The sequence below is a fragment of the Dipteris shenzhenensis genome, chromosome 26, assembly GCF_047967505.1.
Source record: "Dipteris shenzhenensis isolate YYH24624 ecotype China chromosome 26, Dip_SZ_1.0, whole genome shotgun sequence".
In the NCBI taxonomy this organism is placed as follows: Eukaryota; Viridiplantae; Streptophyta; class Polypodiopsida; order Gleicheniales; family Dipteridaceae; genus Dipteris; species Dipteris shenzhenensis.
Window position 1 is genome coordinate 20,431,773 of NC_141621.1, and position 20,445 is coordinate 20,452,217.

The 20,445-nt window shown below is 44.7% G+C and overlaps 1 protein-coding gene across 3 annotated transcripts in view; it reads left to right on the forward strand.

Moving 5' to 3' along the window:
• The window catches only part of LOC147884787 (uncharacterized), a 175,130-nt gene that overhangs the window by 118,723 nt on the left and 35,962 nt on the right, over window positions 1–20,445 (forward strand). For all 3 annotated transcript variants that reach the window (XM_087397171.1, XM_087397172.1, XM_087397173.1), the window contains exon 8: window positions 2,663–2,773. In XM_087397171.1, coding sequence (XP_087253297.1) covers window positions 2,663–2,773 — 111 coding nt within the window. The remainder of the gene's footprint in view (window positions 1–2,662; window positions 2,774–20,445) is intronic.

Sequence of the window (20,445 nt, forward strand, 5' to 3'; positions counted from 1 at the left end):
TAGTACACTAGGCACCTGAAAATAAAATGCTCCTCCGACTCAACCTTCTGACAGTCGCACAATATGCATAAGCGATGCTCCCTAGGAATCCCCTTTGCTCTGCCGCTCTCTATGCGGAGGCAGTGTGATGCTCCCTAGGAATCCCCTTTGCTCTGCTGCTCTCTATGCGGAGACTGGACGATCAATGTCACTCGATGGGAAGGACTCTGTGATCCTGCTCTGAGAGGTGTGTGATAATGTGGCTAAGCCTCGTCGCCTGAGTAAGTACTCTTTGTGTCGGACCCCCTCGTGAATGAAGGCCGTGAGGCATCTCTGATCTGGGTAGGCGAGGAATCTGGAAAGGAGCCCGGAGCCGTCTCTGAAGAGGCAGTGGTAGCGACCTCGGATTTCGTAGTACACTGGGCACCTGAAAATAAAATGCTCCTCCGACTCAACCTTCTGACAGTCGCACAATATGCATAAGCGATGCTCCCTAGGAATCCCCTTTGCTCTGTCGCTCTCTATGCGGAGGCAGTGTGATGATACCCGAAACTGTCCGATGGAGATCCGTAGTAAGGCATATGAAGCTCAGTGTACCCCGGTGGTGTGATGAATCCCTCCTTTGAAATACGAAGACAGTAATCTTTGTAGAAACTCAGCTTCACTGGGAGCTCCCTCGGCTCCAACCAGGTCCTAAAGGTGTGTAGCTGCTGGAGATCCTCTCGAATGACCTGGTTGGTGTGTGGCCCAATCGGGATGGTGGGTGGGAGTAACGGAGGGGCATCTAAACTGTACTGAAAAGGAGATATCCTATCGATGTGGAACCCTAGTCTCACAAACCATCTGTGAGTCTGTGCATACCAGCATCGCTCGTCTCCCTCTGCTGCCAACCTCATGGAGGAATCGAGAGCTAACCATGGCAACCTCTGTCTCCCTAATGTGCAGTCCCCATATGTCTCCCTGAGAGAGAAAGAAAGAAAGAAAGTCTATTAACGTCCACGGGAGACCAAAGGTCTATGGGACAATAAAAAACCATCCAATACAATAGCTTAGGGAGGGCACATGGCAGCTCCCAAGGAGTACCGAGTCCCGATAATTGAGGTTGATGGAGTTGAGGGGGATTTGGAGGAGAGGGTAGGCCAATCCATATTGGCTATTTCTTAGAACTCCCTAGTCGACCTCACGCCCGAGTTGGGTTGGGAGTTTAGCTTAACTCGGGGTTAGAAACCCTAGGAGCTTTGCTACGAGAAGGTACGGGTAGGTACGATGGATTGGTATGGGATGTACGAAAAGGGTACGGAGAACTGTACGGTGCTGTACGTCGACTTGTACGGGGCTGTACGACGACCTGTACGAGGATTGTACGGTGCTTTACGACGACTTGTACGAGAATGTACAAGGAGTGTACGACGAGCTGTACGGAGGGGTTACGGGGCTGTACGACGGGTGCTGTACGGAGAACTGTACGGAGAACCGTACGGAGAACTGTACGGTGCTGTACGTCGACTTGTACGGGGCTGTACGACGACCTGTACGAGGATTGTACGGTGCTTTACGACGACTTGTACGAGAATGTACAAGGAGTGTACGACGAGCTGTACGGAGGGGTTACGGGGCTGTACGACGGGTTGTACGGGGAGGGAGGGAGGGGGGGAGAGAGAGAGAGAGAGAGAGAGAGAGAGAGAGAGAGAGAGAGAGAGAGAGAGAGAATGCACTCAAACACATACACACAGACACTACGAGTGTGTGCGCGCACATATGTGCGCCTACGCATGCACACTGTGTGTGCACCTGCGCATCACTTTGTGTGTGTGTGTGCACACACACACACATGCACATGCACTCTAATGCTCTAACGGTTAGAGTGTCATTATTGCTTGTTCAAGGATTTCCTATCACCAATCCTTATCTACTATCATGTTGTTTGATGAACCATCATTCTCATATCATTATTCTTTTGCTCATTGTATGATACGAAAGCAGTAGCAAGTAATAAGTGAATATTGGGTTTGAGGGTTTTTAACCCCTCCCCCGTGAACTTAAGATTTCAAAGGCATAGCCTAGGTGTTGAGGGTTGCTTACTTTCCTTTGAGATTCATTTGGCAATTGGATTGACTTTTGGCTTTGCCTTTTTAATGGCCATAACATTCCATTTTTAAACCCTGTCATTACTAGAGGACTTGCTCAACATGTGATCGACATCTGCTCTTGCTTGTATCTTTGCCTCAGGTGACTGTGGATGGTTAGAATTTGGTATCGTTTGATTGTCAAAGTTCTCATTCCGTTGCTCTTTGTGAATAAGGAGACTTGGCAGTATATCGTGAATTAGTAAGGTTTCTTAGCTTGGCAATAATGGACTATTTGTACAGCACACTATCCAATCTGAGATAATATAGTAGTCTTGATGATGTTGATGTGAACCAATATTTAGTGTGATTTTTAAGTATTCATCGCCAAAATTAGGGAGATGGCTCATTTGGTGATCACTCTATTAATCTATTCAGTGGAACTATAAAAAATCTGTTAGAAAAATGTGTAAAAGGACAAGTCTTGGTCTTTGTTAGGTTCTAGTGTTGTTCAAAGCTTGTTGGAATACGAGATATTAAATGAAATGGATGGAAGATTTACCTCATTGGCTATTTTATTCTTGATGTCTTGAGCGTGTGACCTATGAACTGTGTAGGGTGTAGGTGAAGAAATCATGACAAATGATGATGTTCTCGGTGATGCTATTCCCGAAATGCAGCAGTTGGAGATGCAAAAGATGTGCTATTATGGTCTTGGTTTAAATCCGGTAAGACTAGCTCAAAGCTATCAACCTCTTGCTCATGGCATCTTTCCATGCTCGTCATGGGTCAAATAAGGACTATTTGTAGAATTGAAAGTTTTCATTTTAGTTTGAAATTTATATTTCGGTATCTATGGCTTGATATGGTATGTGCACTTTTCATGTGCATGGCCACCATATGATTTTTGCTTTGTGGACAATTGTAACTTGGGAGAATGGTGCTGCTTTTTTTTTTTTGGTGTGGTCTCATGCCTATCAACTTGAAACTCTTAGCAATTGCTTGGGTAGACTCAAATCCCCAAAATAAATAGGAAAAATTGCTCATCTTCGTACCTAAGAAATTTGTGCTATAGTCTGGACTATGTAGGTGATCCTGTCCTCCCATGATGACCTTCCAAAGACACATATAATTTACGTATAATGAAGTCATATGTTCGATATGTTGCAAAAAGTATGAGGTCAAATTTTGTCTTTTACAGTGAATGGAAGGTGGAAGTTGCTAGTGTGGAAGTTACCATTGGCAATGATATATATAATGTGAGTAGCGTTGTAGCGTGCTTTCTCCGCCCCCAAATCTCTACCTCATAGAGCAAGACTTATAATACCAGGTCTCGAATTCTATCGTATTATATCAGCTTGCTTGCATAAGCATATTCTTCTTTCAAAGCACTTTTGTCACTATGATCGTAAGGCACATTGGTTCCAAGATATTTGAATGAGTTCACTTTTCCATTTCATGACCCTTGCAAGAGACATCGTATCTTTTGTGTTTTCGTAAGCGTTATCTTGTTCTTCTCACATTTGCTGTCAGCCCATTACATCAACAAATCCATCCAAGATTGAAATGGATCAGCAGCCTTCACAAAGCCAGGGCGGTTGAAGAAATGCTTGAATAAACGTTTCTAGCAGCTGGTCGATGACCCCTAAGGCTCGAAATTTGTGAAGCGCTTCTGCAAACCAGCTCCAAGCTATACCAAGAGGCTGTAGTAGAGGTATGGGTGGACCAAAATGCACCAGCAGATCACCAGACCAAGAACCGGCAATTCTAGTAGGCTAGGAACAGCCCCAAAAACTGCTCTGTTGAAGGCGGTTGTGCAGCAGCAACCCTAGAGCAACTCAAAATGCAAGTAATTGCTCCGAAACAGGTCGAGGAGGCCTCCAAATCACCCGAGATGCTCCAACCGACGTGCGCAGATGAACACCTTTGCTGTAGTGGGCCTGGAAACCCTAAAATGGGATTGTAGATGTGCTGAAATGACTCGAATCTCGGCTCGTGCTGCTTCTAAGACACTTGAACAGAGGCGGCTATGCAGCAACAGACTCAGAATGGCTCGAAAGTGCAGGAGCAGCCTCAGAACTGGTCAAAAATGTCCTCAAAGGGCCTCGAACTTCTGCAAACGGCACGCAAAGGTGGTCGGCTATGCTGCTGCAGCAACAAAAGGTTGATTTTAGGCGACAAAAAACTTCACACATGCTGGCAGACCTTGAAAACTGTGCCGACCTGCAAGGAAATGGGCCACCTAGTGCTCCAAGAGAGCTTGAATAGGGGTGACTGGCTGTGGAGGTTGTTGATAGTCAGAATTGAATGCAAATGGCAGCAAGGAGAAGCAGCTAGAGGCGGAATTGAGGCGAGTGTGCGGAAACCCTAATCGGGTATGAGGAGCTGAAAGAAAGAGGCAGCTAGAATCGAATTAGGGTTAGGGAGATGTTGACATGGCAGGGCAGCTATGGCAGGGTGAACCTACTCTGATACCATGTTAGAAACATGGTGGAGAGAGAGAGAGAGAGAGAGAGAGAGAGAGAGAGAGAGAGAGAGAGAGGGGGGGGGGGGGGGTTAGGGTGTGAGGAAATGATGCTCAAATGAAGACATGACAAAGGCTTTCATTCATTCATCAAGTATATCATGACAAGTGAAGTACAAGCCTTTATATAGGCTACACACTCACACACTACCACCTAGTGCATATGGGATAAGTCCCATGACACGTGGCAATCACATGACTCATACACATAGACTAGTACTAGATCACCTAGTACTACACACCAACACATCACATCAACACACTCTTTGGCTATGATATCTCCAACACCATCTCCTTCTTGAGCTTCTCATTTTCCGATTTCAAATCTTCCATTGCCTTGCATGTCCCTCAGTTGCTGTAATTCTGTCCCCATTGCTTGCACTTTGTCAGTGAGGCTGGTTTTTTCAATTTCCCATGTTTCTTTTTCCTTCTCCCATTCATCTCTCTTGCTCTTCTCCTTCCTCCATTCCTCTTGCATACGCCCTCCCAGTTTCTTGATTTCATTCAATGTTTTATAAGGTGTGCTTTTTCTGCCATCAATGCCACATTGGTGGTCTCAAGGCTATCCACTTTCTCAATCAAGGTCACACAAATTTTACTGAGGTGGGTCAGGACCTCAGAAGCATTCTTGGGTGGTGAACCAGCCATGTAGACTGTCATTGCACTTTCAAGAGCTTTTACATAGCTCCGTGTCGTCATGATGATCTAACAGTGCGTGAGATTGTCACTGTTTACTGTTCAGAAATGAAATCTCAATCAGTCCCTTCCCCTCCCCCCCCCTTCTTTTGAATGAAGGGAGGCTGGATATTGTGTTCTTGTTTGCAGGTCCTCTTGTGTGGCCTTGTGGGTGTGCCCGCACCTTAAAGGCTGTCCATGACAGTCTTTGAGCAGTCCAAGGAGCAATCGGGGGGGGTTTGGGGTGGGGTTTGGGCAGAGAAGTAGCCCACGGGGGCCCTGAGCCCTGTTGCAAGTCGCCCGGGGGGGGGGGGGGCTGACAACCCTAGTGCCTGTTGTGCAGGTGGCGCTGCTGTTGGGAGGCCGTGGTACTAGGGTTGGCTTAAGTGCTGCCACGTGTCACTAAGCAGGCCACCCAGTGAACCCAAGGTTAGTTGGACCTAACCCAGGTAGGTCCTTGTCTACTACGTGGCCTAAGGTCAGAGACTTTGTGGAAGACTTGCAGGATGCAAGGCGACGACGATGGCGCGGTGAAGCAGGATCTGTTGGAGTGTGGCCGTGTTGTGCAATCGTTTGCATGCAGGTGCGGTTGGCTGCGAGCTCGCTTGGAGGCTTTGCATGGAGAAGTTGTTGTTGGAAGTAGTCGGAGCTCAGAGGTGGTTGCGGCTGCTCTCTATCGTGGAGGTTGCTCATGGATATAGGTCGTGGCGTTGTTGGCAGCTGAGCATAGGTGGGCCTCACTGTTTGGCGCTGTGGTTCATTGACTAGGTTTTTTGGAGCATCGCTTGTCTCCGTAGTAGGAGTCGGTGAAGTCGGGTCGAGGCCATTCTTAGAGCTTTGGGCATTTGGGGCACTGCTGAATGAGCTGGTTGGCAGTAGAGGCTTATCTGCTGCAGGTCGTGGAGAGGTGTGCTGATGGCATCTCGTTGGGCTTTTGCTCGTCCATAGTTGTAGAGACGGGATATGCTTTTGGCGTAGGATTTGTGTGGGCTGTCAGCCGCTGTCGAGGCTGGACGTTGGATCCCGCAAGGCTGCTGGAGCCGCTTGTAGTTCGTCGTTGTGGGAGACTTGGAGACGTGGAAGCGTGAAGCCGGGGAGCATGGAGCGGAGACGCGTCGTTGGTGGCTCGTAGAGCGTAGGAGGAGAGCAAGGCGGGTGGAGGCGGAGAACAAGGGTGGCGGGGGGGGGTGAGCAGCTAGTGTGGAGGGGAGCATGGTGGGGCAGCCGGTTACCCATCCAGTTAACTGTCAAAAAAAAAAAAAAGACAATTGCAGAGACAGTTCTGGCCATCAATTTTCACCTACCTGTCAGACTTTTTCCTGTCAGAAAAACAGCAGAAAAGCAGAGAAATCAGAGATTTGCACAAGTGAAGAAATGCATGCCTTTGAGCAGTGAAAAAGGGGAAATACAGATGCTTTTTGAAGTCATTTGCAGTAGCCAGAAAAGAGGCACACAGCTTTGAGTTTATGCCTTGAGTTGACAGCTCGGCACTGGCACAAGTTGTGAATGCAAGACACCTCTTGTTGAGGTAATTTTCTCTTTGAAAAAGCAAAGGTTGCGTGCATCAATTGCTTACACCGTGTGTGTGAGAGAGTTGCATTTCTCAGATTTTAGTTGTAGAGATGGCTGCACAGCAGGATGCCCAATCATCCCATGAGGGAATGTCATAGTTTAACCAGGTACAGCAGGCTGAGGCTATACATATAAATAAAGAGAATGCGTACAGAGAGTTGATTACTCAGTTGGGAGAGGCAACAAGCGATCCCTTGTTTCGCTGGATGGTACAACCTCTTTTTGAGGGAAAGCCAGAGAAGCCTCTCTCTGGAGAAGATCAGGAAGAAGTGGTGGGCAAAAAGAGAAAAAGAGCAGGTCCTCTTCCCAAGAAGAAAAAGGCATCATCATAGTTTATCCACTTCGTCTTCATCTTCTAGCTCTACCTCTTCATCCTCGACATCACCTCCTTTGGGATCTTCAGAGTGAAAGAAGAAGAAGAAGAAGAAGAAGTCTAGCAGGAAGGCAGAGACTAAAGAATTCAAGGACGGTGGGAAGTCAGTAAGATTTGCCACTTCCAATGGCCAGTATGGCCAAGCTGAAAAGGCTATGCAGTTCATAAGGCAGTTTGGTGCTGCCTTCAGCTCGGAAAATTTTAGTGAGTCCTCAAAGCTTTGTATGGTTGGTTTGCACTTGACTGGTAAAGCCAGTGCATGGTGGATAGCTAAAACAGCCAACTATGTAGCCCCCAGGAAATGGAAGGATTTCAAGAAAGCTTTCTATAAACAGTTTATTCCCAAACAATTTCGGGATCATGTCCTTCTTGGTTGGGAGAGCATTCATATGGAAACACAAGATACAATTGAGTCTTACAACCAGAAATTTTGGGACGCATACTTGCAGGTTTCTTGCCTTTCAAGAAAATTTCTGACAAGACTCAACTCAGGAAGTACCGGGCGGGACTCACTCCCAGGATACAGGCCCAAGTGAATACTAAAGATATTAAAGAAATATCAGATCTTATGCATTCAGCCAATGTGGCTAGTCTCATGTACATGCAGGATCCTACCAGTGTGCCTTCACTACAGGCAAGGTTACCGGGGGATAAAAAGCCAAGGACCCCCAAGTTTGAAACAAGAGAGTTTCCCAAGGCTCAGAAGAGGGGATTTCAACCTCAGAAGCCGAGGGGAAACCAGATACAAAGGCCCCATAAGGGAAGACCACAATTTACCCCTGAATAGATTGAAACTTTTAAGAAAGAGGGTAAATGCTTCAGATGCGGCAAAGAGGGGCATGTGGCTGCCCAGTGCCCAGAAAAGCCTTCAACTCCGAAGGGAAAAGAGGCAGAGAAGCCACGGGGACCGCAAAAGCCAATGGCAGGAGGAATTCCTGACATACTGGGTTATGTTTTAAACCCAGAGAACGAGAATTGCTGCTATCTTGGGGCAAAGTCAGAGACCAACAAGTGCTGATTTTATTTAATCCAAGGGCTACTGATAACTTTATATCAGAGGATCTAGCCCTGAGGTTGGGAATAAAGACGTAGGAGTTGGGAAGGGCTCTGGATGCTGACCAGATGTTCTGTGGGAACCCTTTGCTAGTCACTCCCTTGATAGGGAAGCTCCGTCTTCATGTATAGAGTTATGTGGATTAGGAAGACTTATTTATTTCTCCACTGAAACATTATGATGTAGTTTTTGGTATGCCTTGGTTTCATTGCAAGGCAGTGAAGTTGACTCTTCCTGAAAGAGTGTTGGAGTTTGTACATAGGGGCAAAGTACATCGTGTGGTTGCTAGGAATAGATGGGAAACTATTCCCATTGTATCAAATAGTTCTGTTGGAAAAGAAATAAAGTCTGCAGTTTCAGCTTACATGGTTTTTGTAAAAGAGAGAGAGATGGAAATGCATGCTGAAATAAGTGAGGAAGATCAGAATAAATTTCAGTTTTTAAAGATTGTTTTTCTGACGCGTTGCCAGGGGAGCTACCCCTGAGAGACCTGAGGATCATGGCATAGAACTTATTCCTAGCAACGAGCCACCCAATAGGCCCCCATACAGAGTTAGTGCAACTCAGCGAGAGGAGATTATGACTTAGGTGTAGGACTTGCTGTCCAAGGGGCTGATTCAGCCCAGTTCTTCTCCTTTTTGTTCCCCTGTGCTGCTAGTATAGAAGAAAGATGGCTCATTCCGTATGTACATCGATTACCGCGTACTAAACAAAATGACCATCAAGAATAGATTCCCTATTCCGCGCATTGATGATGTACTGGCTCAGTTAAATGGAGCTTCAGTTTTCAGCAGGATAGACCTAAAGAGTGGCTATCACCAAGTAAGGATACAACCTCAGGATGTGCATAAGACAGCGGTCCGCACTACTTTTGGGTTATATGAGTATCTGGTGATGCCTTTTGGATCGACAAATGCCCCAGCTACTTTCAATCGGATGATGGATCGTATCTTCCGACCCTACAGACAGATCACTGGTACCTTCTTCGATGACATTATTGTATTTTCTAAGTCTGAAGAAGAGCACAAGGAGCATCTTGCTAAAGTCTTTCAAGAGCTGAGAAATCATCAGCTCTATGCAAACAGCAAGAAAAGTGAATTTTTTCTGGAAGAGATCCATTACTTGGGGCATATAATATCCATAGCTGGGATATGGATGGATCCAGCAAAGATCCGTGCCATTCAGGAATGGCCAGAGCTGAAAATTGTGCATGAAGTTCGAAGTTTCCTAGGCCTGTGTTCTTACTACAGAAGATTTATCAGGCATTTTGTAGATATAGCCGCTCCACTCCACGATCTTACTAAGAAAAATGCAGCTTTTAGATGGGGAATTCCTCAAAAGACAGCCTTCACCACACTCAAAGAGAGGTTGACCACAGAATCAATCTTAATAGTTCCAGAATTGTATCAGCCATTTGATGTCGATTGTGATGCTTATGGGGAATGTGTTGGGGCTGCATTGCATCAGAATGGTCATGTAGTGGCCTATGAGAGCAAGAGACTCCGGGATGCAGAGAGATATCTTGGAATCTATGAGAGAGTTATTGGCTGTAATTCATGCCATCCATACATGGAAGCATTATCTTTTGGGTGCAAATTTTACAGTTAAAACAGATCACGAAAGTTTGAGATACTTTTTGACTCAGACAAAGCTTTTCGAGAAGCATATGAAATGGGCAAACATGCCGTTAATTACTCCAGGAGTTCGGAACAGAGTGGCAGATGCCTTGTCTCGAAGACTTCAGGTCAACAATGTGACTATTACTTATCATCAGGACCTGGAAGACATGAAAGAGCAATATGCTAATTATGCAAATATTGGTGAGATTTTACAGCAAATGCAAGAGGGGCAGTGTACCAGTTACTATTCCCTGAAAGATGGGCATCTAATGAAAGATGATTGCCTATGCATCACCCAAGAGATGAGGAAAAAGATTTTGAAAGAATGCCATGCACTTGCCTATGCTGGACATAGAGGAATCACAACTACAACTCAAGCACTAGAGAGGTATTTCTTTTGGCCAGGGATGTGGAAAGATATACATCAGTTTGTTACTGAATGCCTTACGTGTCAAGTATGATAGACGGAAGACACCTCGCCTACTTATGCCTCTTCCCGTGTCTCAGGCACCGTGGAAAAGTATTGCAATGGACTTCATTTTTGATTTGCCAAGATCAAAGTCTGTGAATGTTTCAGTTATTTCCCTTTCTATCAAGAGGTTTATCATTCCTCACATTTGGTCATGTAAGACCTCGAAGGCAGCTTAGGATATTTTAGAGAGCATGTTTGCAGCAAGAAATGATGCCAGAGTCTCATTCCTGAAGAGAGAGAGAGCTATCTCATACACACATGGATGAGGGAGATTCCATGAAGGCTCACCTCACCAAACTTCAGGATTTGAGGGAACAGTTGTTGAATATAGATGAGATTATTCCGGATTCAGAGATGATTACCACCACTGTGAATTTTCTTCCGGAGTCCTATCTCCGTTTTCATGCCTCGCGGAATTTGTGATTGAGGGGGGTAGCAATCCTCTTTCTTTTCACGAGTTGGTAGGACTCTTGTTGCAGGAAGAGAAAACAAGAAAGAACATGGCCACACGGGCTGGTGAGCATGCCATGCTTTCAAAGTTCAGGTCCAAAGGGAAAGGGCATAAAAAGCAACATGGAAATCAGCCCACACATCAGCATAAAGCTCATTCTAGACAGCCCTCTCGTAAGGCTAAAAGTGATGCAGAGAAGCCAAAGAGGAAGGATATTTGTCACTACTGCAAGAAGCCGGGTCACTACATTAGTGAATGCAAGAACAGAATAGCAAAGGAGAAGAAAAAGGATTCGGGTTTGGCTGTTTTAGATGCATCAGCTCCTAATGCACTAGAAGGAGTGGATGTTACAGCCAACTTTGTGGAAGAGGATTATGCCTTTTTGTCTTGCATTTTAGATTTTCTAGTGGCTGGTCCAGATGCTACAGCCACTCTTGATGATGACTCGTATGCTTTCCTGACTTGCAGCTATGACCCTTCAAAGGATGCATGCTCTTTCAGTGTCAATGAGACACTAAACACTTGGTATTTTGAAAGTGGTGCTTCCAAGCACATCACTTCAAGAAAGAGCCTTTTTGCATCTCTGCATGCACCACCCGCTAAAAAGAAGGTGACATGTGCAAACAATTATTCTTATTCAGTGTGTGGGGTCGGTGACATCATACTTACCTCCACAAATGGCATAGATTTCAGAATTTCTGATGTTCTTTATGTGCCAGGTATAAAGAAGAATCTACTTGCAGTGGCCTCTCTCAATCGAGAAGGATTTCAGGTCATATTTGATGATGCTAATTGTGCAGTCTGAGACAAAGAGAATGATTATGCTTTGATTCTGTTTGGCACTTCGTATTAGGGTCTTTTTCAGCTTGATATTTATGAGAAAAGATCCGATCTTGCACTTGCAGTGAGCATTCCCACTGCTGCCATTCAAAATGCGTAGTTATGGCATGCTAGATATGGGCACATGAGCTATGGCAGCTTGATGACACTTTAGAAGCATGCTATGGTTGATGCAGTACCTCCTTTGGAGGCACCGCCTCCTCATGCGTGTGAGGTATGCATCCTTGGTAAGATGCATAGATCTCCCTTTAAAAAGGATGGTGCAGTACGAGCTACTTACAAATTACAGCTCATACAGAGTGATGTCTGCGGTCCCATGAGGACACTTGCTTTTGGTGGTTATTTGTTTTATGTTACATTTGTAGATGACTACACAAATTATACTTGGGTCTATGGCTTGAAAAAAAAATCAGATGCCTTTATGCATTTCAAATACTTTGTGGCCATGGTTGAAAATGAGACAGGACTCAAGGTGCATACACTTTGCACTGACAGAGGGGGGGAGTATATGTCTCATGAATTTGAGGCATTTTTGAAGCAAAAAGGCATAACACATCAGCTTACAGTGAGGCTTACCCCTCAGCAAAATGGCAAAGTTGAGTGGAAAAATCGCACTCTCATGGAGATGGATAGATGCATGCTTACTAGTAAGAAGTTGCCTCACAGATTTTGGCTCAAAGGCCTCATGTGTGGCAATTATGTTTTGAATCGGGCTCCCACTAAGGCTTTGAAGACGATCACTCCCTATGAGGCTTGGCATAGGAGAAAGCCTTCAGTGGATCACTTTAGAGTTTTTGGTTGTTGCATATGCCCATGTGTCTGTGGAGTTTCGACATAAGTTCTCAGATTAGGCAGTTACATGTATCTTTGTTAGATATAGTGCACAAAGCAAAGGCTATCTCCTTTACAATCCGGCCTCACGCAAGATTTTTATGAGTAGAGATATTATTTTTTCAGAGAATTCAGCTCATACACATTGAATTCACTATTCCAGCTTCTTTAGATGATGTTTTTGAGGGGATGCTTCCTATAGCTTTTGGTTCCTCAACTGAGGTTCATGCTGAAAATCAGAATTTACAGCAACCTCCACCTGCTCCACATGCCCCGATTCCGCCACATGCTGATTTTGTCCATGGGCAGTGGATGACGTTGTCAGGCAAGAGATTCAAGAGATACATGCAGCCAAAACAGTTTCGAATTGGTTGCTACAGACTCTCAAGGAGAGTAGACTTGAGGCACCTTTGCCTGGAAGGACTCGCAGTGCAGTAAGGCACGTAGGGGGGGCTCTTTCTATTGATACAGCTTATGTAGGTACTCTTCTTGATGAAGAACTTCTTGACATTTTTGAAGAAGCCAAGGATAATGTGCACTGGATGAATGCCATGCTCTATGAATTGCAGTCCATTGAGAAAAATCAGACTTCGGATGGTGTGGATTTGCCACCAGGGAAACATGCCATTGGTATCAAATGGGTTTTTAAAGTGAAAAGGAAGGCAAATGGGTCCATTGAAAGGTACAAGGCACGGATGGTTGCCAAAGGCTATGCTCAGAAAAAGGGCATAGATTATGAGGAGACTTTTGTTAGAATTATAGATATAATTCAGCAGTGACCAATGTAATATAATAAGCTAGTTAGGGGCACTTTTCCCTCTTTAAGAGGTTTTTCCCCCTAACCGCAGTTAGTTCACTAACTATGGTTAGTGACTACTAAGGTTTTGTCACTAGGACAAAACCTTATCTTTCCTTCAGTGTGTTGTACTCTTACACTCTTCTATTGCAACTAAGCTTTCAGCTTTCAAGCTTCTAGCTCTCACACTCTCTCTTGCTCTCTCTCACTCACTCTCTACTCACAACTTTTGCTCCTACATCCCGAATTACCACCATCAGGTCAGTTATTGCCATGGCTGCAAATTTTGTCTGGAATGTCCATCAGTTAGACATAAAAACAACTTTCCTTAATGGAGACTTGCAGGAGGAGGTTTATGTTAAACAACCTTCTGGCTTTGAACTTTCACTTTAAGTTTGCAAGCTGAATGAAGCTTTATATGGGCTGAAACAAGCCCCACGTGCATGGTATGCTACAATTATTGATATATTCTAGCAGTAACCAATGTAATGACAATAAGTGGGTTAGGGGCACTTTTCCCTCATTTAGAGGTTTTTTCCCCTAACCACAGTTAGTTGTACCTGTTTCCGTACAGGTTCCTCATTTCGTACACCTTGTCATCACCGTACGGTTCTGCGTACGGTTCTGCGTCATCAGTACTTTGTCGTACATCCGCACGTGTGGCATATTTGTACCTGCAAATCCGTACAGGATTTCCTTCATTTGCAGGTTCACAGTTACTTGCAAAGCAAACATTGCAGATAGATCTGCAAATTTGGGGCTTTTGTTCAGAAATTGCAAATTTGGGGATTTTGGTGAATTTGACCCTTTCTGGTTGCAATTTCAAGCCACAAATTGGGGCTTTTGTGTTGGGAGAGCATTTTTTGGAGTATTCAGTTCATACTGCCTTTCTTGGAGTGTTTGAAGCACTTTTGGCAGATTTTGGAGAGTTTTTGATGCTTGGACAGATTTCTGACAGTGCAAGTACAGAAATCTAAGTTGCATTTACAGGGTCATCTTTGAGGATGACAAATGTGCTGTCCGAGACAGGGAAGCTGACTATGCCTTAAGGTTATCTGGTACTCTGCTGCGTGGGCTTTTTCAGCTTGATATTTTTGAGAAAAGAGCAGCCCATGCTCTGGCAGTTTCTACCCCTACAGCTGCCATGCAAAATGCAGAATTATGGCATGCCAGATATGGCCACATGCATTACAACAGCTTGATGACACTTCAGAAGTTTTCAATGGTTGATGCATTGCCACCTCTTGAGATACCTCCTCCACATGCCTGTGAAGGGTGCATTTTAGGTAAGATGCATAGATTCCCCTCAAGAAGGATGGTTTAGTTAAAGCTGTCTGCAAATTGCAGCTTATACACAGTGATGTCTGTGGTCCCATGAGGACTCCGTCGTTGGGTGGTCATCTCTACTTCGTTACATTTATTGATAGCTACTCCAATTTTACTTGGGTTTATGGGCTGAAAAAGAAATCTGAAGTGTTCACGGTGTTTAAACACTTTTCAGCCATGGTTGAAAATGAAACCGGACTCAAGATACAGACATTGCGCACGGATAGAGGTGGGGAATACCTATCAGCAGAATTTGATGCTTTTCTCAAGGGCAAGGGTATTGTGCATCAACTCACAGTCAGGCTGACCCCTCAGAAAAATGGCAAAGCTGAGAGGAAAAATAGAACCCTCATGGAGATGGACAGATGTATGCTAAAAAGCAAACACATGCCTCATAAATTCTGGCTAGAGGGTTTGATGTGTGCCAATTACATTTTGAACAGGGCTCCCACTAAGGCTTTAAAAACAAAAACTCCTTTTGAGGTCTGGAATGACAGGAAGCCTTCAGTGGATCACTTTCGAGTCTTTGGATGCCTTGCCTATGCACATGTGCCAGTTGAATTTAGGCACAAATTGTCAAATAAAGCCATCAAATGCATATTTGTTGGATACAGTGCAGAAAGCAAGGGGTACCGTCTCTACAATCCTAAGTAGAGATGTGATATTTTCTGGAAATTCAGCTCACACTCAGGCTGAATTTCAAATGCCTTCGTCTTCAGAAAATGTCTTTGAGGGGTTGCTTCCTATTGCTTTGGGTTCCCCTGCTGATTTTTCTGATCCAAATCAAAATTTACAGCAACCTCCAGATGCTTCAGTTCCGCCACAGGATGTCTTGCCCCCTCCACAGGCAGTGGAACAGGTGGTGCAGCAAGAAATTGCAGACATACATGCAGCAAAAACAGTCCCAAACTGGCTGTTACAGACTCTCAGGGAGAGTAAACTTGATGCTCCGTTATTTGGCAGGACTCGCAGTGCAGCAAGGCACATGGAAGTTGCTAATTCAGTGGAATCAGCATATGCAGGTACTCTCCTTGATGAGGAGGAGCCTGCCACATTTGAAGACGCAAAGAATAATGTGCATTGGATGAATGCCATGCACGATGAGTTGCAGTCCATTGCAAAAAATCAGACTTGGGCTTGCCACAGGGTAAACATGCCATTGGCACACGATGGGTATTCAAAGTCAAACGGAAGCCAGATGGCTCCATTGACAGATATAAGGCCAGGCTGGTTGCTAAGGGCTATGCTCAAAAAAAGGGCATAGATTATGAGGAGACATTCGCTCCTACATCCCGAATGACCACCATCCGATCAGTAATTGCAATGGCTGCACATTTTGAGTGGAATGTTCATTAGTTGGACATAAAAACAGCCTTCTTAAATGGGGACTTACTGGAAGAGGTGTATGTCAAACCACATCCGGGCTTTGAAATTACAGCAAATACACTTCAAGTATGCAAGCTCAACAAAGCTTTATATGGGCTGAAACAGGCCCCTCGTGCATGGTATGCCAAGATATATGCCTTTTTGACCAGCAAGGGGCTGCACAATAGTCCTACTGAGAGCACCCTCTACATCAAGATGGATGGGGGGGAAATATTACTCATCCTTCTTTATGTCGATGACTTATTGCTCAGAGGGTCCAATGAAGAAAAAATTGCAGATTTCAAAGCTGATTTGTAGACCAACTTCGACATGTCAGATTTGGGGCTGCTTCACTTTTATTTGGGGATCCGGTTCTCTCATGAGAGACGTGGCACTGTTATGTCTCAGTCCAAGTATGTTCAGAAACTCTTGGACAGATTTAACATGCAAGAGTGTAAGCCCATAGCCACTCCTATGGAGCCGGGGCTGAAACTCATAATGCATGATGCAGGAGAATCAGTTCATGCCACACTTTACAATCAGGCTGTTGGATGCCTCATATATCTCTGCAACACTAGACCTGATATTCAATTTGCAGTATCTCAGGTGAGCAGGTACATGCACAGCCCAAAAACTATGCATTGGCAGGCAGTTAAGCGCATCTTCCATTATTTGCAGGGCACAAAGTCTTTTGGCTTACTATTTCCCAGGGGGGGTGACTTGCAGATGCATGCCTACAGTGATTCAGATTGGGCTGGTGATTATGACACTAGGCAGTCCACTAGTGGCAATTGTTTCTTTTTGGGTAAATCTTGCATTTCATGGCTGAGCAAGAAACAATCTACAGTGGCTACCTGATCATGTGAAGCTGAGTACAGGGCAGCTTTCACAGCAACAGTTGAATATGTCTGGCTGCGACGTCTATTTGCTGATCTTCATCTGTCTTTGGAGGATCCCTCTCCAATTCTCACTGATAGTCAGAGTGCCATTGCAGTGGCAAAGAATCCAGTGTTTCATGCTCGCATGAAACACATCGAGGTTCACTATCACTAAGTCAGAGAGAAGTTGCATGTAGGAGAGATCAGTATGATCTTTGTGTCCACACATGACAACGTTGCAGATATTTTCACCAAAGCACTACAATGTGAAAAGTTTGAGGCATTTCGCAGTGCCTTGAACTTATATCTGTTTGGTGATTGATCAGCCTTGTACATGACATTGGCACTGCAGGGGGGTGTTAGAATTATAGATATAATTCAGCAGTGACCAATATAATATAATAAGCTAGTTAGGGGCACTTTTCCCTCTTTAAGAGGTTTTTTCCCCTAACCGCAGTTAGTTCACTAACTATGGTTAGTGACTACTAAGGTTTTGTCACTAGGACAAAACCTTATCTTTCCTTCAGTGTGTTGTACTCTTACACTCTTCTATTGCAACTAAGCTTTCAGCTTCCAAGCTTCTAGCTCTCACACTCTCTCTTGCTCTCTCTCACTCACTCTCTACTCACAACTTTTGCTCCTACATCCCGAATTACCACCATCAGGTCAGTTATTGCCATGGCTGCAAATTTTGTCTGGAATGTCCATCAGTTAGACATAAAAACAACTTTCCTTAATGGAGACTTGCAGGAGGAGGTTTATGTCAAACAACCTTCTGGCTTTGAACTTTCACTTTAAGTTTGCAAGCTGAATGAAGCTTTATATGGGCTGCAACAAGCCCCACGTGCATGGTATGCTACAATTATTGATATATTCTAGCAGTAACCAATGTAATGACAATAAGTGGGTTAGGGGCACTTTTCCCTCATTTAGAGGTTTTTTCCCCTAACCATAGTTAGTTCACTAACTATGGTTAGTGAAGGATAAGGTTTGTCACTTAGACAAAACCTTATCCCCCCTTTATATTTTGGTTTACTCTATTCTATTGCATATTCGTCGTTCAGCTCTCACTCTCTCTGGCTTCCTGCTCTCTCTCCATTTACATCATTTGGTATCAAAGCAACTACTCCTTCCGGACCTGCTCCTTACTTAGCTCCTGCTCCCTGCCCTAGCTTCTGTTGTAGCTCAAGCTCCTGCAGCTCAGACCAACACTTGGACCAGCTTCGTTTGCAGATTTGAGCTCCATCCATATAGCAATTGCACCTGCAGGCGTCCATTAGTACGTCGCACGTGCAAGAGCCCTGCAAGAGCCAGCGTCCGTACAACGGACGTTCGTACAGTTTAGTTGATAGCATTGTTACTCATCCGTAGCGTTGTCCATACCAGCTCTTGCCGTACCTGTTTCACACATGTGGCATCATACAACGTATGGTTGTCCGTACAGTCTCGAGTTGTGTGCGCCCATACAACTGCACCAGATCGTACAGTCGTACATTGCACCAGCAACCGTATAGCCGTACGTTGTTGTCCGTACAATCCCAACTCATTTGGTGGATTCTATTGGTAGCACAAACTCCTCTGATGTACAGGTGCAGGTTCAGTTAGCAGGTGGTTTTTTGTTCCAGCTACACAGGTGGTTTTTTGCATTGAGCCATTGTTTGGCTGTGGATTCACGCAGGTGCATTTTGAGATTGTGGGTGTGCTCATTTGCACACATTGGTAGTAGAATTTGGTTCTTTTGCAGATAAATTGCAAATTGGGGCTTTCAGTCAATTTGCCCCCTTTTGAGTTGCAATTTCTTGCAAAAATTTAAGGCTTTTTGCTTTACACTACAATTTCTTGCATTTTTGGGGCTTTCAGGCAATTTACCCTCTTTTGGATGCAATTCCCCTGAAGAAATTGGGGCTTTTGGCATTCTGATGCAATTTGGCAGTGTACAAGCATTTTGGGACAGTTGCAGGCAATTTTGGACTCATTTTGAGTGACATTGCAGACATTGGCAAGTTTTAGTGTTTTTTTGGCAGATTGAGAGCATTTGCAGGATAATTGAAGTGCATTTTGAGCCTTTGATAGGCTGTGACAATATTTGTCACTGTGGGCAGATTTTCTTTGTAGATTTTACTTGTGTATTTTACATCCCAGGAAGGGATTTTACTTGGTTAGTTTGCTGTATTTTTTGAGATTATCTGGTGAAAATGGCTCAAAACAACCCCAATGAGGTGTTCGGAGTTCTCACACAGGAGGATAAGTTGGATGGCACCAACTACTCCTTGTGGAGTTTCATGGTTAGCAATATCTTGGTTGGCAGACATCTTTGGGATTATGTCAATGGAGATGAAGCAAGAGCAGATACAGGCGGCTACACCTGTCACTCCTACAGCTGAGGACGGAGGGGTAGAGGTGCAAATTCAGCACAAGTCGTTGGAGCAGCCGCTCTAGGAGCTCCCACAGCAGAGCATAAAAGATGGGACTCTAGAGATGCACAAGCTCTTTCAGTAATTTCTCTTTTTGTCGAGAGGTTCATTATACCTCGTATTCGGTCATGCAAGACATCTATGGCAGCTTAGGAGATACTAGAGAGTATGTTTACAGCAAGAAATGATGCTAGGGTTTCCTCTGTGAAGCGGGAGCTTTCCATACGCATATGGAGGAGAGAGATTCCATGAATTCTCACCTCACAAAGCTTTAGGACTTGAGGGAACAATTGCTGAATATTGATGAAGTCATCCCGGATTCAGAGATGATCACCACCACTCTGAACTCTCTTCTTGAGTCCTATCTCGGTTTCCACGCCAAGCTGAATTTGTCATTGAGGGGGGGCAGCAATCCTCTCTCTTTTCACGAGTTGGTAGGACTTCTGTTGCAAGAGGAGCAGACACGCAGAAATATGGTAACCCGGGCTGGTGAGCATGCAATACTTTCCAAGTTCAAGCCCAAGGGTAAAGGGCAGCAAAAGCCACATGCCAATCAGGCCACACATCAGCATAAAGCTGATTCAGGACAGCCCTCTTATAAGGCAAAGGGTGATACAAATAAGCAGAAAAAGAAGGGCATCTGTCATTATTGCAAGAAGCCAGGTCATTATATTGGAGAATGCAAGAAGCGCATAGCCAAAGAAAAGAAAAGGGATTCCGGTATGGCTGTGTCAGATGCATCATCTCCACATTCTCATGATGGGGGAGATGTTGCAACCAACTTTGTGGAAGAGCACTATGCCTTTCTGTCTTGCACTTCAGATTTTTCAGTGGGTAGTTCAGATGCTACAGCCACTAATGATGATGACCCATATGCTTTCTTGACTTGCAGTTATGATCCTTCAAAGGATGCATGCTCTCTTAGTGTCAATGAGACACTTCATACTTGGTATTTTGACAGTGGTGCTTCAAAGCACATCACTTCCAAGAAGAGTCTGTTTGTATCTTTGCATCCTCCATCCACTAAAAAGAAGGTGACTTGTGCGAAAAACTCTTCTTATTCAGTGTATGGAGTGGGAGACATTATTCTCAGATCCACTGATGGTACAGATTTCAGAATTTCAGATGTTCTCTATGTGCCAGGGACAAAGAAGAATTTGCTTTCAGTGTCCTCACTCAATAAAGGAGGATTTCAGGTTGTTTTTTATGA